Source organism: Microtus oregoni, unplaced genomic scaffold (assembly GCF_018167655.1).
Source record: "Microtus oregoni isolate MIOR12 unplaced genomic scaffold, Mior012 000018F_ref0000195, whole genome shotgun sequence".
Lineage (NCBI taxonomy): Eukaryota > Metazoa > Chordata > Mammalia > Rodentia > Cricetidae > Microtus > Microtus oregoni.
The window spans coordinates 12,523,056-12,550,876 of record NW_024543077.1 but is presented as its reverse complement, the minus strand read 5'-3'; the positions used below and the strand labels follow the sequence as shown (position 1 = coordinate 12,550,876).

Sequence of the window (27,821 nt, the reverse complement as noted above, 5' to 3'; positions counted from 1 at the left end):
TCCCTGAGCAAAACACACACACACACACACACACACACACACACACACACACACACACCTCTCTCTCTCTCTCTCTCTCTCTCTCTCTCACACACACACACACACACACACACAGAGAGAGAGAGAGAGAGAGAGAGAGAGAGAGAGAGAGAAAGAGAGAGAGAGAGATCACTCCAGTTTCAGAGGGTTCTGAACCTTGATCCTTCATAGATCATTCTTTTTAGTAAGGTATTCAGGTCTCTGTGCTGTGTGGGATTTCAGCTTCATCTCCACCATTGATCACAGAAGTGATGCGATGAAGGAAACAGAAGGAACTTGGTTCCTTTGTGAATACAAGTCTAGCTCTTCACTGGGTTTTGGAATTCAGCCATCATAGATGTCTAGCATGCATCTGGTCTGAAGGAAATGATGAGGGCTGATGTGGTGGCTCAGAGGATAACACACTTGCCACCTAATTTGGTGCCCTGCATTATAGACCCAAATGGTAGAAGAGAACTCCTACAGGCTGTCCTCTGACTTCCATACATGGAAGTGTGGATCAGAAGATTCACACACGCACACACACATACATGCACACACACACAATGTTAATTTTTAAGAACAAAGAATATATCTGTAATGGAGGTTATAATTTTTTCAGAAGTAACGAAGATAGATTTTGTGAAAGGCAGAAAATGCCATAAATATCATTTTGAAACATTCTGAAAACTAGTTTGGGAAATTCAATGTTTTCAACACTCCTAAAATAGTATGCAACAGTTATAATTAAAGTTGGGTTATAATTTAGTATCACCCTCTTCAGCCATTACACTCACCTCCAGGCTGGCTTCCTGCCACAACAGCTTCTAAATATTATGAGTGCTATACCTCTCCAAAAACATTGCCTCCAAAGATATATAGTGACCTCAAACATTTTTAAATGATATTTCCTTTTGACTTTGCCTTTACCTTTTTCTGATGTTCTAACATTTACACACAATAAAGCTGGTAAGCGTGTTCTGATGGAGGAAGGTCATTGGCTAATAAAGGAACTGCCCTGGCCCATTTTATTGGTTAGAGGATAGGTGGGAGGAGTAAACAGAACAGAACGCTGGGAGGAAGAGGAAGTGAGCTCAGAGACTCCACAGCTCTCTGGGGAGCAGACACCTCAGAGAGAGACGCCATGCCCCGCTCCCGGGATGAAGCTCCGACCCAGGATGCACTAGGCTAGAATCTCCCTGGTAAGCGCACCTTGGGGTGCTACACACAGATGATTATAAATGGGCTAAATTAATATGTGAGAATTAGCCTAGAAGAGAATGGGCCAGGCAGTGTTTAAATGAATACAGTTTGTGTGTTGTTATTTCGGGGCATAAGCTAGCTGAGCAGGCAGCCAGGGTGCTGGGGACGCAGCCCCGCCGCTCTTATTACTTCAGTGTTCTTTTTGCTCGAATTTAATTTTGGCAGTCCATTTAGGCCCTACAAAGAACTTGAGAGAAATTGGGTGTCTCCCTATTGATGCAATAGGGCTCGCATCTCATTATGCATTGGAAGCAGTTTGATGGTGCAGGATGATTGCAGGGGATTAACGCCAAACGATACAAACACATATGTGAATGTGACAGGACGTCATGGGGGTTTCCAGCTTTTCTTTTACATTCCACAGCCACTCACTACCTTTAGAAAAACAGTCACTCTTAAAGTATGTGTGAGAAATAGCAGTACTTTAGCTAACGTTGTATGTATGTGCCAAACAAGGGAGGAGGCCTCCGACTTTATTCTTATCAACATCACATTTAATGTGAGCTGATAATCCACTTTTCTAAATCCAAAGGTTGGATTTAGAGAAATTAAGTATAGTCTAAGACAGGGTAAAGCCTGTAAGTCTCAAAACAGGCTTTATACCCAGAGGTTAGATGACCAAGACCTTGGTTCTTAGCCAGCAACATGAGACACCCATAGATGACTCAAGAAATTTACTTTACTCAAGAACTTTACTTTAGTTATAATAACACATAGCAAAAAAATAGTTTAATTGTTGAAAATAGTTTAAATTAACTTATTAGTTGAAAGACTAACTGGCAAACTGAGTTGAATATTTAAAATCCCAGACCTCATTACTCCTTTGAACTTATAACTAATTTAAAAGTTTATATAGTAAAAAGTGATTATAAACTTATAAACTCTCAGGTAGAAATATATATATATATACATATGTATATATATATATATATATATATATATATATATATACACGCACACACACAATATATCCATATATACATACACAATGGAGAAATGCTTCTTAGAACTGTATGTTCATCCATTAGAGCCCAAGATCCTAACTCAGGATCTTGTTGGAAGCCCGAACGTCTATGGTGAATTTTTGCATCCATTTGTTAAACAGTAACTAAAGAAGACCACAGTGAAATGATGCCAGGGAACTAGGAATAGATAGGATGCTATGTAAAATGTAGACAGCTCAAATAGTCCTGAAGCACATAGTTTCAACAGCCACGGGCAAGAAAAGGGGTGTTTAGGAAGCAGCAGTAGGCTTCTGCAGAGGTAGGAAGCTGAAATAGGATAAAAGAGATAAAGTATGGCACACCATTAGTTACATTGTCACAAGACACCAACACATTCTGTGCATATTGTTTGCACAGTGGTCTATTCAGTTACAATAACATAGAGATATGTACGTACAAGAAATGATTCCTTGGGTGTGTTAAGAGAGTGGAAGGAAAGGGGGTAAATTTAGCTTAATTTATGAATTCTGATAGTTTGTTGAGACAGAGTCTAACTATGGAGCCCAGGATGTCCTGGATCTCACTGTCCTGCCCCAGCCCCAACAAGGCTGAGCTTGCAAGTATGTTATTCACCATCAGCTCAGGGTTTCCCACAATATAGTGTTACAGACATATTGAAATACAAAATATGATTTTTCAATATACAGGTATATATAAATATAATTTAAAACTTTATGAACTACATGATAGTATTTAATGATTTACTAATAATGTGATTTAGAATGATTTCATACCCTGAAAACTTTGTTTTATCAATTAATCATTCCCATCAACTGATTACTGTATTTGGAAGATTCATGCTACAGAAACATTCAATACTTACACAGGAACAAAAGGAATTAAGTTTGTGGTTTTGATATTCCATATTAGAGTATTTAAAGAGAATTACTATGATGATCTAAGGATGATTTGGAATCTGTTGGATAAAAACATTAAACTTTTGTTAGGCTACCCAGTCACTTTGAAAACTGTTATAAATAATACTTGGAAAGTTTTTAGATCTGAAATGGTTGTAAATGGCATCAAAATATTGCTAATGTTTAACATCCCTAGCCATCTGAGAAATGCAAACTAAAACTACAAAGAGGTTCTGTCTCACCCCAGTGAGAATGGCTGTCATTAGGAAAATAAATATCAATAATGTTTTGTGAGAATGCAGGGTATGGAAACTCCTATAGTGCTTGTGGGAATGTAAACTGATCCAACCTCTACTGAGAGTCTCCAATCTCAAAACTAAGAACAGAACTACTAACGCTTTGGTATACATGTTGAGGTATCTAAGTCAACACACTACACTGTTTTTGATGTTTATTGCAGCACTGTTTCAGCCTAGACATCCATCAGTAATTTCCTAGAATAAAAAATTGTGGCTCATATACACAATGGAATTTAAATCAGTCATAAGAAATAAAATTATATTGTTAAATAATACAATTGCAACTATCATTATATTAAGTAAATAAGTAACTAAGATTAAGAAAGACAAGTATCATGTCTTCTCTCATTGTGGACTCTAGAGCATTGTATGTATATATATTATGAAAACATTGGTTTTGCCCCGCTGTATAGTGCAGTTCTGCCACGCTCCTGTGTCTGCACTCTGTTTTGAGCTTCAGACAAGGGGGCTGGAGTTTAAAATACACAAACACGCACAGACAGAGCGACAGCGACACGTGTCATCCTTGAATTCCCCAAGAATGCCCCCTTTATTGTGTTCTGGGGCAGATTATATAGAGATAGCCACACTGCAGCCAAACCCACCAGAAACCACTCTCTTGCCATCAGGAACTCCTGAAGGTCTCGTGCTCAGAGCAGCTGTAGGCACTCAGATCAGGTGAATACAAGAAATTCAGGATCTGGGGTCTCACTGCTCCCAACACAGTTCTTTTTCTTAAATTTATACTTCTAAAATGTCAATGAAGTTTTCCTAACTTATATAAACTAGTGTGAATTTCCAAGTATACCTTGTCAGAAAACACACCAAAAATCAAGAAAGCCAAACACAATGTAAATACAGCATTTTAGAAAATCTGATTTTGAGAACTAGTTGTCTAGGTCAGAGGTCATTTTCTAGCATGAGTGATGGTCTCAGATTTGATCTCCAAAACAATGCCTTTAAAAGTTCTTGGATTAAATATAGTTGTTTTAACATGATTATTTTTATTGTCATAGATATTTTAAATAAATGTATAAATTAATTATGCACATATGTTTAAAGAGTTCACAACCAGTTAAATATAAAGTGAAAAATGTTCTTAAGTAACATTATAGTTAGTGATTTGCTTCAAGAGGCCTGAAAGCAAAGGCCTTTAAGAAGAGTTCATGAGACAAACATGGGTCAGTTTTAGAAGTTAAGGATAAGGGATGGACTGGCAGACAGGATGCTATGCAAAGGCCAGAATGAATTGTACAGATGATGCTACAGCTGTGTTTTTGTGTACCTTGGGCTACGTTATACCTGTGTGTTACAGAGTCCATGGATAACAAAACCACTTTTCCAAAGCAACACATCTTTAGACCCAAATTTTGAAGTCAAGATATCTTTAAAACATATATATTGGTTTAGCTTAGCAGACTGTACAATGAAATATCTCTCTATGTACTTACGTCCTTCAAAGTCATAAAATTAAAAGAAAACACAATACTGCAGACTCCCTGTGTATATCCCATCTTTATGTGGCTTTTTTTCTTTATTCCTTTTTTATAACTATTTTTTCTCTCTCCCAAGACTACATACTTAATCAACAAATATTGTGACCCATTTAGAGGTCTTTTTTAAAAATCTTAATCTGTCTTTATTGTATATCTGTAATAATTTTCAAAACAAGAGCACTTTTAAATGGTAAGCAGCTTTGGTCACAGCAGTCCTGAATGCTGGCTCTGTCTCTCCCAGGCTTTCAGTATGGTGGAGGGAATTCACTGCCAGCTCTGGGACTGTTGGGTGGGAGCCATCCTTACCACCTCAACTCTGGGAAGCTCCATGAAGCACATAAAACATTTTTGTCTGAGTGAAAGCTAAATCTGCCATGTGCCACACTGCATGACCTGGAAATATCTCTGTGTATGGTGGCAGGAATCTGCCATGCTCTCCTGCCTGTGCCCTCCTAGAAGACCAAGTCCTGCTGCCTACCTAGGCAATGATCACTGAACCATGAGGATGGTCTCGGCAACTTTCCTCCGAATTCTAAACGGGCACACAAGCACTTGGACCTGAAGTGGGTGCAGGCATCAGCCCAAACTTTCGGGTACCATTCTGTAGGCAGAGACTGCATGTTCATTTCCCAGCCATTCAGACCTATGATAATCACACAGAAACTATATTAATTATATATTGTTTGGCCAATAGCTTAATTTTATAACTAGCTCTTACATCTTAACCTTCACCATTTCTATTATTCTGTGTATTACTGCAAAGCTGTGGTTTACCGGTTTACCAGGTAAAGTTCTGGCATATGTCTCCTTCAGCAGCCACACAGCATCTCATCTCTCTGACTCTGTCTTCTTACCTCTTCTCTTGAAATTTTTGCCTTGCTCTATTCTGCCCTGCTAGAGGCCCAAAATAGCTTCTTTATTAACCAATGGCAACAAAGCACATTAACAGCAAACACAGGGAAATCCCACATCAATGAATTGTTTTAAGCATATGTTGTTCTTGTTCACAAATAAATTTTCATTGAAAATTAAGATGAATTGAATATGACCATTCTAAATGACTAACACTAGAGTATGGCTTATTTTCACTGTTGTGCAGTGCTTTATGTCATGCATAAATTGTTCTTATAACAAATGTGTTAAGTATTCCGTTAATCTACAATTTCAGGGGTGGTGAGACACCTGAGGCTAGGTTACCATTAGACCATAGGTAAACAGGAGACAAGCAGATCTGCTGCTGCCATGGCCCAGGTGAGTTATACAGACTACAACTGGTGATAGTCAAAATGTTTAGGTTAGATGAATTTAGTAATACCAAGATATTAGGTTAAAAGACAAGACTTGTGGTATTAGGATCATTCACAATGTGAAATTTTGTTTTTGAAATTGAACTTAGACTTCACCATCAGAGCCAAGCCTAAGAAGAGACATTGATTAGGTCAGAAGTTTGAAAACTTTGAATTCTAGTAGATTATCTGGAGCACAAGGTAGATTTCTGTTATGGATACTTGAATCCCAGAGACCCTGCTCCAATAAGGAATGTTTCAAAATTGCATTGGATATTTATCTAAGATTTGATTAGAAATAGAATGGTATTGGAAAAAATGGCATTTGAAGCTTTGAAATCTCAGGTGGAACCAGTGAACGAACATCTTTGCTATAACTATGAACAATGAGCATTAAATCACAATTGCTGTTGAGTGCTAAGAAAGTCTATCTCTTTTCATAATCATTGATTGTCAAGTCAACATGGTTATTAATAGTTCTGTATTGTGACACCTGAAATTCAAATCTGATTGGAAGACTTGGATTCAGAAGTCCACGTGACTTTAAGGTCCTTTAAAGTAGTGCTTATGTTGCATTTAAAAGATAATTCTGCATGTTTTTTTCATGTCTAACATATGTTTGAAACATATATTTATACACTCAAGGGCATTGGATATTATCATAAGGATGTTTGCTGCTAGGATAATATTTAATCAAATGTATATACATACATACTTTGGCTTACCAATTACCAAGCACATGATGTCACATCATTATCATTTGATAACCCAGAGAACACACTGTCTATTTTCATCCACAGATAGTGTTATGTTTATCAAGTTAATTATTTGAGTTATTTTTCCTTTGGAAATGGAACACTTCAATTGCTAAAAGTGTTTATTTCCCAAAGATATTTCTGGCTATGAGGATATGACTTCAGGAATGTAAATCCACTAAATCTGAATTGCTGTTTTGTTAAGCATGCTTTTATAGAAAAATATACTCCCAATGTCCTTTAAATAAAATACCATGTTTAAGTAATTTCACAATAATAGCACAACTACTATGATGTATCTTTAGTAACAAAGGGTTTAGCTCAGCTCTAGGAATGATAGTGAAGTGAGGTGCATATTAGTTAAGATCATAGGCAAAGATCATTGAATACTATAACAAAGATGTTTATAAAGAGAGTAACATTTGATAAAATGTAAATGAAAAATTCATATGATTTTCCAGATGCCTCAAGAATATATTTTATTATTTTATATTTACTTAAAATTATTTATATTTATTTTTACTTATATTTATATTTACTTAAAATTACAATGTCACAAGCCATTGAATATCTAAGAAAACACTGATACCAAGCATAAGAAACCTTCTTTTAAGTTTGTGTGGGAGACCAAGAGACTTCTAAAACAGATACACTATTACTATTGTCCTTAGCCTCCCAGATGTTCAAGGGAATCTTAGAAAATCTACTACTGTTAAACTTCACCAGACCAATATAATTTCTAACTTCATTCTAAATACTGACCTTTATGCCCACAGACAGTTATAGCTCCCACTCCTTATCAAAGAAGCTTCTTTTTGCATTGGACAGAGGTCATTACCTAAAACCATAAGTGGGGGAGGAGGCACAAATCAACTAATCACAGGATGCTCAATCCCAAGGATCCAACTAAAGCACAACTACTACTGCTATGGATCAGGGAACAACACAGAAAAGGGATGGAAGGATTGTAAAAGCCAGAGAACCAGAACATCTGATAAAAGATTGTGTCTTCTAAAAATGACAGGGAAGCTATGTACAATATCACTCAACCAGATAGCTGCCTAAACAGCTCCTGAAAATGGCAATACCCGTAGACCTGTATCGTTGTAAGGAGAAAATTTCACAGGACACTACCCTAGACAAAGAGCTACAGACAACTGATAAAAGCTGAGAAATGGAAAATTTGTCTCTTTCAGAAATGAACTCTATAACTTGTAACCCAAGACTTAAGTGGTCAGTCCTGAAATCATATACATACAATTAACACTAAATGAACTCAGTAGCTTGAACTTAGTATTTATGCATACATGTAAATGCATGTATGTACGTACAGCAATATTAATAATAAAAGAGGCCTAGAGAAGTCTTGTCCAAGTCCAAATGAAAGTTTTTGTTTTATCTTATTCCATTTTATTTTGTTATATTAAAACCTAAAGGAACATATGGATGGAAGGATGAAAGGATGGATGGATGGATGGATGGATGGATGACAGAAAACCTAGAGGCAAGGTTAAAAGTTAACAACTGAGGTGTCGCTTACACCTGGTGGGAGATGGAAAATCAGTTTCAACCAATAGAGTGATACTTGGCATATAAACCAATCCAGGACAGGCTCGTGTTCACAAGTAGTGTATAACATATAATGAACTCCATGGGCTTGGGAGCTTTCTTTTGTTTGTGCGTGTGCTCTGGTGCTTTCATTTAATCACAGTTTGGTGATTTTTTTGTATGTTTGTCCATTTTTTCTTTAGGGGTATACTTCTATTTCATTTTCTTGGTTTTAGGAATTTTGTTGTATTGGATTTTCATTTACTTTGTAACAAATAACTTAAAATTGCATGCATAGGGAAGGTGATTAGAACGGGAAGCACTTGGAAAGAAAGAGAAAAAGAGGGTCTGAATTTGAGAGGAAGCAAGGAGACACTATTTGATAGGGACTGAAGGGAGATAAAGGACGTGGAGAATGATGAGATGATACTTTTATTTTTAAAAAGTTGTTACCATGTGAATCCAACTCATTACCATTAAATAGTCAAGATGTCAGTTAATATATAGTCTACAGTATTCTAAATTAGTATGGTAATTTGTGTACTAAAAATGCTCAGTTATTACTTTTAATTTCTGGCGATTATAGTTTCTTGTCTCATGACTTGAGCCAAAATATATAAAGGGGACTTTTTTGACCAAAATTAAATATGGAAATAAATAATCTTTTTTTCTTTCTTCATCCTTAGATGCACACATGAAAACACACCATATATACACATGTTTGAAAGTTAATTCTAAATTTAAATGTTCTAGCATTTAAGTCTTCATATTTGAAGAATTACTATATACTTAATTTATTACTTCTAATATGGAACAATTTTCAGTTGTAACAATTCATCATCTTGCCTTAATGAGTTTAGTAACAAGTTGTTATAAATAAATAAGTCACAACAATGAAATTCACATAAAATTTTATATCTCTTGCTACTCAAATAAATTTTTGATGAGTTACCATCCATATAATAAGCTTTGGACATTTTATTTTCCTTAGGGAAATGGCACAGACCTTGTTGAGGGTTGGATTGTGCCTTTGGATCTCTGATTTAGTGGAACAGTGTGTAAAAATCTCATAATCAGAACACTCCCCATTGACTCCACATCTGAAGATCCCCAAGGGTGCTGTTTGTCTCCATGAACATCTGGAATAGATTATATGTAGCTAATTGGCTCCAGGTTGAGCTTGTTACAGACAGTAGCATGTAGTATAACCTATGCAATTCACTAAATCCACCCACTTTGGGTAACTCACACCTACTTCTATTTATTCATAATTCCCCCCAGATGTATGACTTATGCACATCTATGTGTGTATATGTGGACACTCACATACAAATGCACACACACACACAGAGAGAAAATATCAATCCATTAGTAGAATGGTTATTGACAAAGCATCTATTCATAATCTATTAAAATATATAAAACACTGATTTTAAAGGTTTTTTGGGAAGGAAAGAACGACCAGAAATAATAGAGTGTAGAGAATGCATTAAGGAGTAGAAAATTATTCATTTTTAAAAAGCTCTAGCATTTCCAACACTTTTTTCTGTATTTTATTTCTCCCCTTTGGTATATGTTTCAGCACGTGTAGGCACTTACCAGGATGTCATCATAGCAAAGCAAGCAATGCTTTGATTTTTAAGTTATTTGATCTTATGAATGAGTGGGTTTATGAGAAACAGTATGGCCACTGTTCAGTGAAACCAAATCATCAATCTTTTTAACGGTCGATGCTGGAGGCCCAGGGCATGTCGTAGCGATTAATGGCCAGTTGGAGGAGTAGCTATCTCAGTACATTGCCAAGGGTCATTAACCTCAGCTAGTCATTAATTTCCAGAAAATGTCCCAAACTGAGGTCATTATTGCTAATAAAATGCACATATGGTGTGTCCTCTTTCTTGCTCTGCATGTAAACACACATCTCTGTTACACACACCGTTACATGTCAAAAAAAAAAAAAAAAGCAGTCCTCCATATGCCCAGGATCTCCGGAACCCAACTAGGATTTTAATTTACTCAGTTTATTTGTCTATTCACTTCTCACTGTTTGCAGAGGGTGTAGGTACCGTCCTTGCATTGTGAGTCTGCTGGTAGGGTGGAACCAGACTCCAGCAATCCCCTCATAGGTAGACAGGAAGAAAAGGGAGACAGCTGTGGGAATGAAAGGTTACAGACCCTGATAGAAATGATGGAAGCAACATACATTACCAAGTCAACAGAAAAAAAGAGTAAATTAATGCACATATTAGGTTCCAAAAGCAAATGAGACAAGAGTTAAAGTTTCTCTTTGATACCTCCATTCAAGTCCCAATTTATTGTATTCCAATTTTCTTCCCTTCCGCCTTGGCCATCTAGCACAAGCTGTCTTGCCATCTGTTTAGCTTTTCCAGAACCCAAAGTCAGGAATCACGTTTTCTTGAGTTCTCCTTTACTGTTTCTATCATTTGTTCTTTCCTCCATGAGGACATATTTATTTATAAATGATTATTCCTTTCCTTACGTCGTTTTCTATAACATTTCTGATATCTCAATTTTTTTTTTTAAATTTATTTATTTATTAAGGATTTCTGCCTCGTCCCCACAACCGCTTCCCATTTCCCTCCCCCTCCCCCGATCAAGTCCCCCCCCCCCCCTCATCTGCTCGAAGAGCAATCAGGGTTCCCTGACCTGTGGGAAGCCCAAGGACTGCCCACCTCTATCCAGGTCTCCTAAGGTGAGCATCTAAACTGCCTAGGCTCCCACAAAGCCAGTACGTGCAGTAGGATCAAAAACCCACTGCAATTGTTCTTGAATTCTCAGTATTCCTCATTGTCCGCTATGTTCAGCTAGTCCGGATTTATCCCATGCTTTTTCAGACCTAGGCCAGCTGGCCTTGGTGAGATCCCAATAGAACATCCCCATTGTCTTAGTGTGTGGGTGCACCCCTCGTGGTCCTGAGTTCCTTGCTCGTGCTCCGTCTCCTTCTGCTCCTGATTTGGACCTTGAGATTTCTGTCCGGTGCTCCCGTGTGGGTCTCTGTCTCTGTCTCCTTTCATCGCCTGATGAAGGTTAATATTCCTGAGGATGCCTATGTGTTTGTCTTTGGATTCACCTTCTTATTTAGCTTCTCTAGGAACATGAATTATAAGCTCAATGTCCTTTATTTATGGCTAGAAACCAAATATGAGTGAGTACATCCCCTGTTCCTCTTTTTGGGTCTGGCTTACCTCACTCAGGATAGTGTTTTCTATTTTTTGCTGTGTTTTAATCATTTGTCCATTGTGCGGGGTAATTTTATCAATTTAATACAAATTAGAGCTACCCAAGAAGAGAAAATCGGCCGTGGAATTACCTCCCTTAGATGTGCCTGTGGGAGTGTTGGTGGGAATATTTTCTTTATTGCTTGGTGGTGGAGATGGGCATAGCTCACTATGTGCCACCCCTTGCCAAATAGACCTGAGTTGTATAAGAAAAGTAGCTGAAGGCCAACCTGGAAGCAAGCCACCATTTAAAAAAAATGAATTTGGAGAAATTATTTGGTAAGATACAGACCCAGGTTCAAATTTCAGAATCCCAATAATAAAACATTAAAAAAAAAAGAAATGGTGCAATGAACTTGTAATACCAGGTCTGAGGAGAAGAAACCCTAGGACTTGATGGCCCATCAACTTAGCCTGCTCAGTAAATTCCAGATCAGTGAGAGACCCTGTCTAAACAAAAATTATGTGGACAGTGTCTGAAGAATAACAAGCAAGATTGTCCTCTGGCTGTCTCACAGATATGCACCTGTTCACAAGTGAGCATGCACACACACACACAAGCACACTTACACAAAATACATAAATAAAATAATTATTTAATTTTAATTTTGAGAGTGTTTCAATTTAAATAAGGTTTTTATTAATATGTTATATTAATATGTGCATAATTATAAGCTGAAAAACAAATTTTTATAAAGGGTGATATTCTATTTATCATTTTAAGTTTACTAAAGTTTGGGTGACCGATGTGACAACATCATTTACAAGGGTCATGGTGTACATGTGGAGAGCAGAAGACAACTTTGAGGAGTTAATTCTTGGCTTCCACTTGTTGAGACAGGCTCCTCCCTCATTGTTTCTCTTGTATTCAGATATAGTCCGTAAGGTTATAGAAGATACTCATGTCCTTTTCTCCCATCTTTCCATAGCAGTGCTAAGAGTAGAGATGAGCATAACAGCATCCAGATTTTTAGGTAGGTGCTGGGTATTGATCTCAGGCTTGTGCTGAAAGCAGTTTTAACCACTAAACCATGCCATTATCCCATTTTTTTGTTCCTTTTTTTTTATCAGGAGGCCACTATTTTTTTGTTAGTTGAGATTTCTTAGAATAACAATGATTATAAGACATATATATATATATATGTGTGTGTGTGTGTGTGTGTGTGTGTGTACATGCATATATGGGATTCATTGCAATAGCTGCAGTCTGTGGTTCAACTAATCCAACAATGGATAGCTAATAACAGAAGGTCTAAGAATCCAGCAGTTGTTCAGCCCATGAGGATAGAGATCTCAGCTGGCTTCAATTTATGCCAAAATCCTAAATGTAGACTCTAATGTCAATGAAGGAATGGACGTGCCAGGAAGGGTGAGCACAAGAAGGGAGAGCAAGAGAGTGAGAGCTAGAGAGGGAGGGAGAGAGAAAGATAAAGAGGGGGATGGAGAGACAGAGAGAGAGAGAGAGAGAGAGAGAGAGAGAGAGAGAGCTTCCCTCTTCCATGTCCTTTAGATAGGTTGTCTGAAGAAATTGTGGTCTAGATTAGTGTTGGATCTTCACATGACAAAAGATCTTGATTAAAGGTTTATCTTCTCCCTTTTAAGATATGGATTAGAAGTGGGTTTTCCCACTGCTAATTATTTCATTCAGAAAGAAAAAGCCCTCACAGGTGGATTTTAGTTAATCCCAGATGTAGTCAAGTTGACAACTAAGAAAAGCTACCACATCTTTGATCTGTTACACTGCACTCACTTGGGTAAAAACTTCAAAAAGTGTCAAGATAATGTGAGTTAACTAGTGCTAAGTGCACATTTAATAAAATGTCTTTAAATAAATGTACAAATAAATGTGACTATTCGTATGCAATACTCCATAAAAACTAAAGACATATTCTACACAACGGACAGTTGTATTGCTTTTGAAGATAATGAGAGTAATTGAAAAAATGTAATTTGCTCAGCAAAATTCATAAAGTATTTAAAAATGCATAAAATTGAAATTAATCCTCAATGCATAAATTCATATACCTTAAGACATGATATTAATTTAATGAATGAATTTTACTTTCTGAGGTTTAAAGTAATCTTGATTTTGAAAGTATTTAACAGATCTGGGCTGTAGCTTACTGGCATAAACTTTCCTAGTGTGAACAAGGCTGAACCAACAAATGAAAGTATGTCACACACTTTAGAAACCTGAATAGCCAATCTCCCATAAGGAAAAAAAAAAACAAAACAAAAAACAACCTTAATTTAATATTCTAAATCTAACAGAAATAAGCTTGAAATATTAATTCTGAATATACAATAGTTAATAACAATACTTAACATAGTGTTCACATCTGTTATGTATGAAACTGTTAACAATGAAAGAGCAGTGTTGTCTTTCTAATAATTTTAAAAAATCAGGCACCACATGAAGAATGCCTACTGGGCTCCAACTTAGCAATACCTTTTTTATTGAATGTTGACTCAAAAAACAAATGATACCTTAATGATAAGGCAAAAGAAGCTAAGACTCCTTTAATAAGTAGAAGATAGCTGACTCAACACAGAAAATAACAAGGATTTAGTCATGAAGGCAGCCATTAGATTAAGTCCTGATCAGATGTTCTGACTCATTTCTTACTTGATCATGTGACAGTGGAGAAATTATTTTACCTGTATACCCATTTTCTCAATAGTGATATTAAGAGTTAAGATTCATGGATGTCAGTAGTGTTAAATTATTTGTGTCATATAGAACATATTTTCAAATACATCTAATATATATGGGATATATGTATATATATGCATACACATAATATATATTATATATAATATATAATACTGAGTGTAACTTTTAATTTCAGGTTTCATTTGAATTGTTTCTATTTCAATTATTTCTATTATTTCTATCTATCTTAACAAAGAACATCCAATCAGTTTACTGTTGAGAATGGAGTTAGTAACTATTTTCTTCTTCTCATAAATGTTCATATTTTACAAAGTAATTTTCTGTGCAGTCTTGTCCTCTGTGGGGCAGTTACACCCGCAGTCATGGCAGAGGGCAAGCTTCCAGTCTGCAATGTTACCCTAACATGGTCTTACCCAATTTCACCAACCTAAACATCTGTAAAGCCTTGTAAGCCAACAAAGGGGAAATACTGTCTTATGTCTAGTCCCATTTGAGGATCTTTTCCTTTGGGCTTGTTGTCAGTCACAAGAAGAATTCTACTTCATGAACAGATAGATTCACAAAGCTTTGAAAAAAGATAGTTCCCCAGATTGCATTTAAAACAGAAAGAAAATTAAAACAATTTAAGGAGAAGAAAATTATTCATTAACAAAATAGTTAAATTTCTACTAGTGTATTTTTCCCCCAACTAAAGACAAACTTGAATTTTATTAGTTAGATCTGATTCAGCCCCTGTGTAAAATGTCTGTAAAAACAAAGCAAGAGAAAAGAGGGATTATACTTAGGAAATATGTCATACATTCCAACAGCTGTTGCTAACTCTAGGAAAATCTAAGCTATTGCCTTGGAGTACTAATTTTATTTTCTTTTTCTGCTTCTTAGGTTGAGTTGACATTGTTTTAAAGACTATATTTTCATCATGAATACTAATAAAGATGAGAAGCCAAGGTTCAAAAGTCAAGATCTTCACCTTCTTCATACTTGGATGATGTTAATCATGACTGTGCTCTTTCTTCCCATCACTGAAACATCTAAACAAAATATTCCTCGTCTGAAACTAACTTACAAAGGTGAGTAATAGATAATGTACAGGCGTACCTAGGATATCTGAATGTCTTCTTTGAATAACTTCTATCGTTTTTTTCCAGAAATGTATATTCACTTCTACAAAGTTACATCAGTCAATAATTATTTAAAACACAGCCCACAATTAATTACTCTTGAGAAGTAAAAGATACTTAAACTACACAAGTACATTTTTCAGTTAATATTTATAATTATAATGATAAATTTAGTCTACAAGATCTATTCAGCTGCATTAAAAATAAATTGTATAATAATAGAAAATTCAATAAATTCTATGTAACCGCTACTAATTACTGTTACTAGCATATGCTAAAGTTTATTTAAAACAGCAAGATACTTGTTACTTCACCTAAAAACTTTCACAGTCCACAATAGCTAAGATACCAATTATACAGGTTTTGTAGTGGGAAAAATCAATAAGAATGTCATAAATTCCAAGGAGATAAATAAAACAAAAGATAATTGTTTTAAAGATTCAAATGAACATCAATGGGTAATTTAAAAGCATTATGTTATAGTTACTCACTATGTGGGTGTTTGAGTCTGTGAATAGCTTTTTCCAAAATTCCATGTCTAAAACTTTATTTTTTTCCTGTGATTTGTATTAGGCTTCTTATCATGTGTTTAAAAAATTCTGCTGAGAAAATCAAACAACTTTATAAGGATCTTCTATTAAAATTAAACTTATAGTTTAAATAACTTTTGTTGGCAGAAACTGCTCATTTGTTCCCAGCTTCCCAGACATGAAATTATCACACAGAAATCTGTATTAATTGCAATACTGTTTGGCTAATAGATTAAGGGTATTTTTTGGCTAATTCTCATATCCCAAACTAACCCATTTCCATTAATCTGTGGCTTACTAAGTAAAATTCCATCCCTGGCATCTGTCTTCAGCGGGTCTACAAGGCATCTCTCTGACTCCATTTACTCTCTCTCTTTCTGTCTCTCTGTCTCTCTCTGTCTCTCTCTCTCTCTATATATATATCTTCCAGCCTGACTATATTCTGTTAAGCCATTGGCCAAAAGCAGCTTCTTTATTAACTGAAAAAAGCAACACATAGACAGAAGAACTTATTACACCATTTCCCCTGTTCTGTTTGAATAAAAAGGAAGGTTTTTAACTTTAACATAGCAAAACTTCATATAACAAAGCAATTACCAAGCAAGAATTATAGTTACAATATTTATATCTACTTTATCTTTATCATAACTAAGGAAAACTATAACTTATATTTATTCTTCAACTCAATCAAAGACCCCAGAAGGATATAATATTACCTAAGTTAACAGGAAGTGCATTGTTAGCAACTTCCAAAACTCTAGAATTGACAGAGACTTCCTCACTTCCTGGACTGTTACCCAAAGTTCTTCTGTAACATGGGGCTTCCAATTTTCAGCCTACTGTTCCATAGTATCTAGCAGACTTTTCTATGAAGCAGGATCTCTTATGCCTTGTACTCTTCTCTGTCCTTCAAAATGTCTGGCGGTCTCTATTATAAAGCAGGAATCCCAAAGGATAGTCTCACCTTTAGGCAACTTCAGCAATCATTTTCTATGGGCCCTGCATGCCCAGTTCATCAAGAAGTCCAGGGAAAGAGCAGTTTTTTTGTTTTGTTTTGTTTTTTTTTTTTTTTTTACCTCAAATGTCTAACAAGCTTCATAAGAAGCCTCATCAATGCCCATCATCCTCTTGAAGTGGATTGCACTGCCAGTAGGATATGTGTCTCACTGTCACGAAAAGTCCTAAGCTCTTAAAACACTGTAATAAATCTGGTCACCTTGAAATTCTCTGTAATCACAGTTCTGAGGTCGGTGAAAGTACAGAGGAGGGAGAATTGGTGAGACTTGCTGCTTTCTAGATGGGCTGCAGTGCAAGCCATAGCTTTTACAAAAACACTGTCTAAAAGAAAAAGGGAGAGAGTGACAAAATACGACACCTTCTTCTGGTCTCTGAGCATACAATACCTACTCACACATAAATGAATACAAAAGACTTAGATGTGCTATTGTTTGCAAAGACACTCATCAAAGCTACATTTAATGTTTTATTATAACAGTGCCCATTTTGTCAGGCATTATAATTTGGATACTAATACATAACAACATGTCATCTTGAAACTCAGTACTATAAGCATGCACACACATGCACACACACACACAAATACATATGTGCACATACACACATATGTCAGGTAATGTTCTATGTTAGAGAAAAGTTACTGTCCACTTCATACTTATTTTATCAATGCACAAATGACAGGTGAAGACACTAACCAACATCAGTCCAGGTAAGTGTAAATCACAGTAATACAATGCAGAGAATGCATTTCCATGCAAGTCCTCTGGAGAAACCATTGCTTCCAGGCACGTTTAACATGAGGTCCTAGAGTCTAAAGGACGTCCCAGAGAAAGAAGATCTGAAAGAGCAGAACCTAGTTGAAGGCTTACATTCGTTGAGTCTAAGGACCCTTATGCTATCCCCTGACTGTAACACGAGAGAGCACAGATATCATGACAAAATAAATACCTAGCTGTTGTTACTACTTCTTTGGTAAATATGTTCTTTTCAACAACTCCAAATAGTAGAACTGAAACTTACATGAGTTTTCATTAGTAAGAAAACTTGAAGCCCTCTGTTACTTTTTTACCTGCCATTTTACAATAATGTCATGATTTATTTGATAGAATGACACTTTATTTTGTAAGAAATTTGAAATGCATAAGTATATAAATTTGTTTTTACCATTTTTACAAACTAATTCATTTAGCTATAAAGTACAACAGGTCTTTCACCTAGAAATTTCCTTCCAGATTGGCTCATAGAACCTGTTTGGTTTGACTCATCCAATAACATGTCTGGTTTTTTTTTTTTTTTCAATTCACTATGAAAAAGCAGTAAGTGTCTCGGATTCTGAAAGCATGAAACTTAGATCTTGACTGCTCTTATTGTATGTGAAATATTTGGAGAGACAGGAGTATCAGGAATTCAGGACTAGTCTGCTCTACTCGAGTTCCTGAATCACCGGGAAAAGAAGAGGAAAAGAATAAAGTAAATTAAGAAAAGAGAAAGGGGAAAAGAAAACAAAATCTTTAAATGTGCTGTTTGAATTTCACTGATTCAATAGATGCAAAAACTAGAATAAATATATTTATTCACTACAAATAAAGTTAGCACTTTACAGGGGTGTTTTACTAAAGCCATAGTACACATCATATCTTGCAGGTTAAAGTGGAAGATGCAGTAGTAATGAAATCATGTTAATTTAGCAACTATAAATGTATATAGTCTTTTGCATAAAAGAATGTTAATTCTAAGTATTAAAATAGGACGCACAGCCAGAGGTGCAAAGATGGAAAGCACGGCGAAGCAACAGAGCTTTTTCCCAAGCTCTGTCCAAGCAGTAGCTTGTTAAGCCTGCTCTCTTCACGTGAAGGCTGCTCTCCTCACCTGGACGCTGCGCTCCTCACCTGAACGCTGCTTTCCTACCTGGGCAGTGGGTCTCTGGGAAAGTAGATTGTCCTTGAGGACTAATTGAAATATTAATTACACAAACAATGCAAACGTTATCGTGGGATGTAAGTTGTGACAAAACTGAAACAGTTTGAATATAATGTATTTTTGAAGACACATATGAAGCACACTTAAGGTCTTTAAATACATAATTTCAGAATTTGGGCAAAAATGTTGCTGTAGACAGCATGACAATTTGTTTTTAAGCATACAATTAATTCCCACTCTGCAATCTCTCTTGGATAGTTTTTCCATACAAAAGGAATTCACTTCCCTGAAGTACTAGATGACCTGAGTTAGTGGTATATTTACTTCTTTAGTTTAAATGAAATAGGTAATTTACCGCTTGGAAGGTTTAGCTGTAGGAATATTTTAGTGATGTACAGATCACAACAACACAGTGCTATAAAAATGCATAAATTAACACGTTAGGATTAAGAGTTTGAGAGTCTCTTTGTGTAAAAAAGAAAGAATTCAGTTCTTTAAATCAAGCAAGCTGAGGCAAAGGGGTCTCAGTGTTTCCCTGCATTTCTGTTGTAAGTGGGATTCAGACATCAAGAGAATCTGTACAACCTGGGCACATCTAAGAAATACAGAACCTCAGGCCTGCTCTTACTTTTGAATGACAGGCTACATATTAACCAGAATCACAGCTGACTTAAATGAAAGGTAAATTCAGAAATACAATCTTCTAGACAGCTTTGCTTCCCCCTGTTCTTCTTCCCTTTCAACATGAGCATGTGGACAGTGAGCATGAGGGTGTCACCACAGGCATCCACAGTTTGGATTCCAGATGGCACAAGTCCATCTCTACATTATTAACAGTGTGTGACAATGTCTGCCTGGATGACAAGAGAGACACACGTGTTAGCGTCTGTGTGTGTGTGTGTGTGTGTTTCTCTCTGTGTGCTTGCCAAAGTATGTATATGGTGATCAAGAGAAGATTTACTGGCGTCGTTCTCCCTTTCCACCCTGTGAGACTAAGGGATCCAATATTGATGATAAAGCTGGATGCTGAGTACCTTTACCTGCAGGGCCATCTCATCAGATGGATGAAAGGATTGATAAAATAACTGGAAAGATGAGAGTTGTAATATATGTAAAATAAAATGCTCTAAAGAATTTCAAATATAATATTAAATGGATATGTGAATATGGAAAGAAAATTTAAAATATTTTGTGTAAAGTAACCATTAGCATTAGAAAACTTTCACTACAAATTTTACCTACTTTGTGATTATTGGGAAACTTCAAAAAGGCAGTATCGCATGGTGTGGACTGCCGTGACGGGGAGAACAAAAGCATTGTTGAGTATATTCAAGTAATTTAGAAGAACAGTGGGAATCTTAGTGTGACCATATGAAGAATAAACACTTGAAGAGGAGAGAAATTTGCACTTTGGACTTCCTGTTTTCACTGGATATTGGTGTCCAGGATATGAAATGGAATAAGAAGAAATGATAGATATTAACCAGGATCCGAGAACAATATAGAAATAAGAAAAGGAAACAAAATCTGGTTATATCCTGGAGTTATTAAGGTCAGAAGGATGACATGTTTAGAGGTAAAACTGACAACATAGAAACTGAACTAAGACTCACAAGGGGTCCTAGGGCTTTACTTGTGTTTGAAGGCATTGACCAACAACACAGTTTAGGAGCATAAACAAGTATGGAAATAAATAATAGTTGAACAAGGAATTATTGTCTTACTGTCTAAATGGTATAAATACCGCCTGTTGGAGAAATGCACTCTAGTAGGCATGCGTGAGAAGGATGACGTCAGTCTTCTGACCACCTCTAGCAAGATCAGAGGCCATCATCTGGAGAAAACCTGGGGCACCCCTTATGGATGATGGACATCTAATCTAAATGAGGAGCCAATGTGAAATTTTCCCCTAGTCAGTGGACATGTAAGAGCAGATTTCACGAGGGACCAGCATGATAAATGAAAACTGGACATATATGTGGCAAATTAGCTTAAGTTTCATAATAGCAAGGGTGAGCGCATGGTTTGAACAACTTCCAGGAAAAACAAGAGGCATGTTCAAAGGCTTGGGGTACAGATGGTTTGAAATGTCTCAGCAGTGACCAAAGCCTCACATATGACTTGATCATTGTTTGCAATATGCATTCGTATAACTTTAAGATAAATTGATATTTAAAATTATAAGAATTAAAAATATGATCTTTTAAATATAATCCCTTGCTCTCTGTTTTGAAGACGTGTTACTATAAGGAATCTTTTTTATATATATATTTGCGTAATAACTCTGAGCAAAACATATTAAGATGTGGAGTTTAAGATTTTTCTTTTGATTAAGTTCATATGCTTGGCTAGAACACATTCTTACTTATTAATGAGGTAGAATTTTGATTTTAAGCATGCCATGAAAATGGAGAAATTCTCAAGGCCTTGAGGAAGCAATGTAAAGAATTATGGTAAGATCAATTTCCCTCAGAACTATTTCCTCCAGATACCTGTGAAGTGTAATCAGAGACTGCTTGTTCGTTTGCTGGTCACCCAGACCCAAATAATCACACAAAAACTTTATTAGTTGCAACACTGTTAGGCCAATAGCTTAGGCATAGTCTTAGCTAGCTCTTACATCTTAAATTAACATATTGCTTTTAATGTGTGTATCACCACAAGGCTACAGCCTACCAGTAAGTTTCCCACATCTGTCTCCTTTGGCAGCTGCATTCTATCTCCCTGACTCTGCCTACTCTCTCTATATATCTCTGTTTGGATTTCCCTCCTGGCATAACTCTGCTAAGCCATTGGCCAAAACTGCTTTATTCATCAAGCAAGACATATACAAAAGTACATCCCACATCAGTGGCATTGGTCCCCAGGGAAGTACTACTTAGTCACAGTACAATGGGAAAGTATACACCACAGCATGATTGGAGGAATTTAAAAAGACTCATTTTTGAAACCATAGATTTGTGCATTCATAAATCACAACTCTCATGTGATTTACTTCCATATGAAGTATCTACAATTAAAATCTAACCTACTTAGGAAAAACCTGTGAATTGAAAGTAAAGACATGGTTAATGCGACAAAGTAGACTTAATATACTCCAAGCCCACATCCTGTCCTTATAAGAACATAGATCTACAGATGCAATAGACTTTAAGTCTAATAAAGCTTTTCCTAAGTAAAATCATCTGATTCACCTTTACCTTATTAACATTCTAAAGCTAGAGAACAGAATTACACTCAACATTCCACTGCAGAAGAATAAGTGAGAACTGACTTCGTTCTTACTTTCTTGTTGGACTTCCGTTTGCAAAGAGAAGTGTTTCTAGTGGGCACATTATCTAGCAAAAGGCCAGTATCACGTACATCTACCAATTTGAAGTTGTTCTGTGTGGGATTTTAGGTTTGACTAACATTCTTTCTTTTGTATGCTTTGTATTGTTTGGACAGTTGACTCTGTATAATTAAATACAGACTTGTTGACTGGAATTGTTTATTTTTATGTAGATAGTAATGAGTGACTTGGCAGCCAAAAGCTCTGCATTTGATCTTAAAACTGCTGAAAGTCAAGTCAAACCATTATCGATTAAGTCTTGCTGTTTTGAATTAAACGGAATGCCTTTCTAGAGTTAAAACTGGGGAAATAGACAAACACCTGTAATGTCAAAGGAATTAAGTAAACTACAGAACCAAAGGCTAGTTTTTATTTTACAATAAATATTTTGCTGACTCTGCTGAATTTTGTACCCAAACTTTGCTTGGGAGTTAATTAAAAGACAATAACTTACTGAGGATAAATGAGCAAATTGTTTGAAGCAAGCTCAGTGAGGAGATTTTAGGACAACCACTAAGTCAATATGTAAAGCCCAAGCCATTCAGAATTGGGACAATAGTGAAATGTGGTATCAAGGCAGGAGTAGAAAGCAAGCAGAAAGCATTGAATGCAAATGACAAATACATTTCATGGAAGACACTAAATATACTCAGACCTATTGATTGGAACGCCTTTCCCTTGAAGATAAAGAGGAGAGGGTAGGGCAAGGACTTGTGATGAGCCTCCTGGGTTGGCAGAGAGAGGTGGCTGGGCATTGAGCTGTATCAATTTTTATGTGCAAGATTTCCTCCTGCAGAAGTGTGGCCTTCGGATTGGCAGGGGGTGAAATCTGACTTTCTTCAAAGCTGATTTTCTTTTTAAGTGATGAATCTTTACCTCTCAAAACATTTGTGTGTGTGTGTGTGTGTGTGTGTGTGTGTGTGTGTGTGTTTATGTGTGAAACGTAGTGTAGGACTCTCCATTTATAGGGTGTGCAAAGCCATTTCCCAGCCATGCAGACTTATGAGAGAAACTGCCAGCTCCACCCAGTTCAGGATCTCTGGCAGTAAATTTAATTTTTCAAGGGTTTAAGGTCATGTTCATTTAGCACTCAAAAACTGAGGAAGTCTGTGTTGCTTAATCCTAAATTTATTAGATTCAGTATTACTCACCACTCCCTTCCTTTGAGGGGGTGAAGAGGAAGAATGAAGATCATCAGGTCATGCGAGCTTTCAGGCTGAATACACGATTGTATTAAACGACACTGAAAAGGAAATACAAAGAATTATTTGAAAAGCGAGCGTTTATTTCATTAATAAACAGGAATTACCCAGTCCTTAACCTGACCTTCACATGGGAGAGCACCTGACTATTTTGCCCAAGAGAAGTCCTTGTCTCAGGGCTTCAACACTAAGGGAAATCCATAATATGAAACCCAGTGATGATTTCCTCCTTAAGTAGCTTGACACCCAGTTACTAATACAAGACTGCCAATAAGATCTCCCATATTTATAATTAGTTGTGTTTTCCCAAAAGGACAGGGTCTCCCTACTGTTAAAAGCAGGAGAAGCATTCAGAAGTTCAAATGTGAGTCCATTTGTTATTCAATATGTCATATGTCTTACCAAAATTTTAAAACAGTTCTAATACCATGGTACCCAGTCCCACCCAGAGTAGAAGACATTGAAATAGTATGATTTGGTTTACTTACATTAGGTTAATTATAGAAAACAAGTCCTTCCCATTTCACTGCTAATGATAGTTTGTGTTTGATTAATCTCAGTACTCCCGTTGCAGTGAATGTTCTTTCCACCTATGGTTTAGCTTTTCTTCTCTACCAGGCTGTGCATTCCACATGGTATTGCTGTTAGACAGGGTGTCTTGACCAACCTATCAGTACTTTCCAGCACAAGAATGGTACTCAGGAGAGAATGTCAGAGCTTTTAAAATCGAAATTGAAGTGCCAGGATAAAAGACTTTTGTCCCATAGGAAATACTAACTTTCTTATTCTCATTATGTATGTATGGGAAACACAATTTTTCTTTTCATATTTTCCCAGTTATAAGACACGTTGATGAAGCTCAACTTACAACTCTCTTTTGAAAAATACACATATAATTGTGTGCCATAGCACATGTAAACAATCTTAGCAAACACGGGCAGGTAAAGCTAAAAAGGATCAATAATTCATGGTCATTTTGAAAACATGCTGGCTCCAGCCAACTTGGGCTTCAGGAGACCTGCCTCATAAAGGAGTTAGGTAGGGAAAGAACTCTGCTAACTGTGAGGATGAATTACAGATACTCAGAAGACTCTTTTTTTGTTTTGTTTTGTTTATTTTTTTTTTTTTTTTTGGTTTTTCGAGACAGGGTTTCTGTGTGGCTTTGGAGCCTGTCCTGGAACTAGCTCTGTAGACCAGGCTGGTCTTGAACTCACAGAGATCCGCCTGCCTCTGCCTCCCAAGTGCTGGGATTAAAGGCGTACGCCACCATCGCCCGGCCTACCCAGAAGACTCTTAAAGCCGGAGGAAATGCATTTCTAATCCCAGTGCTTCTACAGTGAGATGGAAGGCAGAGATGAGCCCTGGAAGCTAATGAACTAGCTAACCTGAAGAACACCACAGCAAGCAAAAAACCCATAGAAGACAGAAGTATAGGACCAACCGCTGAGGCTGTCCTCTGATTACACACACACACACACACACACACACACACACACACGTGCACACAGAGAGAGGGTAGATTTTAAAAGAAGATAATAAAGTCGGAAAGAAAGAGAGGGTAAAGGAAGAAAAGAAAAAGTGCATATACCTGCAGAATTGGGATTGTGAATCCTTTATGTTGCTACCGATTCTCACAACCCCTTCCCAATTCTCTGTAATGGGTTATAGACCATGAATATCTCTGGTGTCTTTCTCAAATCCACTGCAGAAGATAATGTCTATGTTTTAAAAATATTAGACAATTACTAATATATTTATCTCATCTATTTTGGAAGCAATTATATTATCTGCTTTCCAACATTGTGTTTCTAGTACAGAAGTATGGTTTGAGCATCTGGGTGACATTCCAAGGCTGAAAAAGGGTGAGAGGTGAATAAGAATGCACTGTCAAAAGGCATGATTAGAAGCTTCGGTGGGTCAGCTCAGAGTTTATGTGGATCAAAAAAAGCCATGTGAGGTCCCAGTGTAAATGCTGATGACACCCCTAAACATTGGTGCCCCTGAGTAAGTAAGATCACAAGAGACCTCGGCATGGGACATGTGAAGGGACACACTTGTTTTTTCACTAAAGGTAGAGAGGGAAGAAACCCGACAAGATTACAGGGTTTTACAGATGAGAACAATGCTGACAGTTGTACCCCTGAGAATTTCCAATTTAGGCGAAAGCATAAAACTCAGTTGGCACTCAGAACAGCCAAGTCTCCACTTGTGATTCCTGGAGTTCATGGTATGTGTCAGCTTTAGGTGTAAAGATATATTCTCTAGGGTTGTTATTGTGTAGGTTTTAGTTGATGATCCCATGGAAACAAGCAACAACTTTGCTGGTTTTGGCAAGAATGCAAGAAAGATAAGCTTGGGAAGAGGAACCTGTCCCAATCTCTGTCCCAAGGTCCCTTCCTAACGTGTCTGTCAGCCCGAGAAGTGTTCATATGTAATTCTTCAGTCTAATTATTTTATTTGGCTGCAGAGGGTTGGTGAGGCATGCTTTAATCACTTTGATGCTAGTATTGTTGCAGTACAGCGTTAAATCATTTGGAAATGACGATGCTTCAGGTTAGTCAATATTTTTGCAGCTGTTTTCTTGCTAAGTTTGTTTGAAACCAAACCAAATAGAATTTGTTATGGTGAAATAGAACCCAGCAAATGAATATATCAACTTTATTTTCCTCCATGCATAAGTAGAAGAAAAAAAACTTTGAAATACACAGTTCTTAAGTGTCTGTCTCCTTGCATGGGCCCGGGTGTATTTCAGGGACTTTTCTTGTTTTAGAGATTCCTGGGTAGTCTTCCTGACGCCACCAGGACCCATCATCATCCGTCCTGAGCTCTGTAGGCACACTTATCTCTCTAACACTCAGTTTGAGACCTTGCCACTTCCTTGAAAACTAAAATGTGCAAGCCTTCCAGTCACCTACATAATAGCCTCACTCCCCTGCCTGACATCACTGCCCTCAGCTATCTAGACACTGTCTGTGTGTCTAGTTTCACTTCTTCTGGTTCCACATATTTTCCATGTTTAATAGACTGAATTCCATGCTACAAATAGTCATTAAGTACTTAATTTTCTCCGACACAAAGATAGCTACTGGAAACTTCAATACAAGTAAGGCTGGTCTTTTTCACGAATTGAGTACATACCAAGGAATAGCAACAGCACATAATACACACAAGTAGGAAATAATTTCCAAGAAAATCAGAATAATGAAATTGGCAGGAATAGTGAAACCTCCATAAATTATTTTCTTTCAAGGCATATATGCTCAAAGGTTTATAAAGTAGGAACAAGTATAGGTCACAATAATCAATATCAATAAATAGAATTATAAAAATAAGCTGCATTAAAAGCTGTAAATGTACAGTCTCTACCAAATTATCTTATTGACTGGTACTTGGCTAAATTGTAATGAAATAGCAAATTACAAGTTGCAGTGTTGGTCTGGTATGATGAAGACTTGTGGGTGGCATAAGTATTGGGGTACAATGTAGCTTTATTCTACACTGACTTGATGATTCATCAGGTCTTATTACATTAAGTGACTTTAAGCCATGGTGATGTTGGGTAGGTAAAGGACACAGCAGGAAGAAGCTGTACAAGGTATGGCTCAGAAAAAAAAAAATGGACCTCTCCTAGAATGTAATCCACATGTGTTGTGATTTATTTTCAAATAAATTTATTATTTTCACACACACATACACACACACACACACACACACACACACACACACACACACACAATGATCCAATAGTTTTTGCAGGCGAGATTCTCTAATACAATAATGTGAACATCCAGCTAAGTGTCTCACTTAGGCTATATAATTTTGTGTAATAAATATTCTTTAATCTTGTCAGAATATCATAAATTGGCATATATGTTTTAACCTACTAGTTTATGGTTTATAAAAAGATACAATAATGTGTTTATAAAAAAAAACTTATTTGGCCCAAATTGCAAGTCAATGCTAATATTTAGAACAACAGAACTCTCAACAGAGGAATCTAAAATGGCTGAAAGACATGAAAGACACTTAAGGAAATGCTCAACATTCTTAGCCATCAGAGAAATGCAAATCAAAACAACTCTGAGATTCCATCTTACACCTGTAAGATTGGCCAAGATCACTGATGACAACTTATGCTTGAGATGATGTATGGTAAAGAGAACATTCCTGCATTGTTGGTGGGAGCAGAAACTGGTACAGCCCCTTTGTATATTAGTATGGCTATTTCTCAGAAAATTAGGAAACAACTTTTCAAGACCCA

At 36.6% G+C, this 27,821-nt stretch overlaps 1 protein-coding gene across 1 annotated transcript in view; it reads left to right on the top strand.

The window, feature by feature from the left end:
- LOC121458931 (semaphorin-3D-like) overlaps positions 1-27,821 on the top strand; it is a 185,034-nt gene that overhangs the window by 52,610 nt on the left and 104,603 nt on the right. Inside the window, exon 2 of the mRNA XM_041668359.1 lies at positions 15,322-15,509. Coding sequence (XP_041524293.1) covers positions 15,359-15,509 — 151 coding nt within the window. The 5' untranslated portion in view covers positions 15,322-15,358. The remainder of the gene's footprint in view (positions 1-15,321; positions 15,510-27,821) is intronic.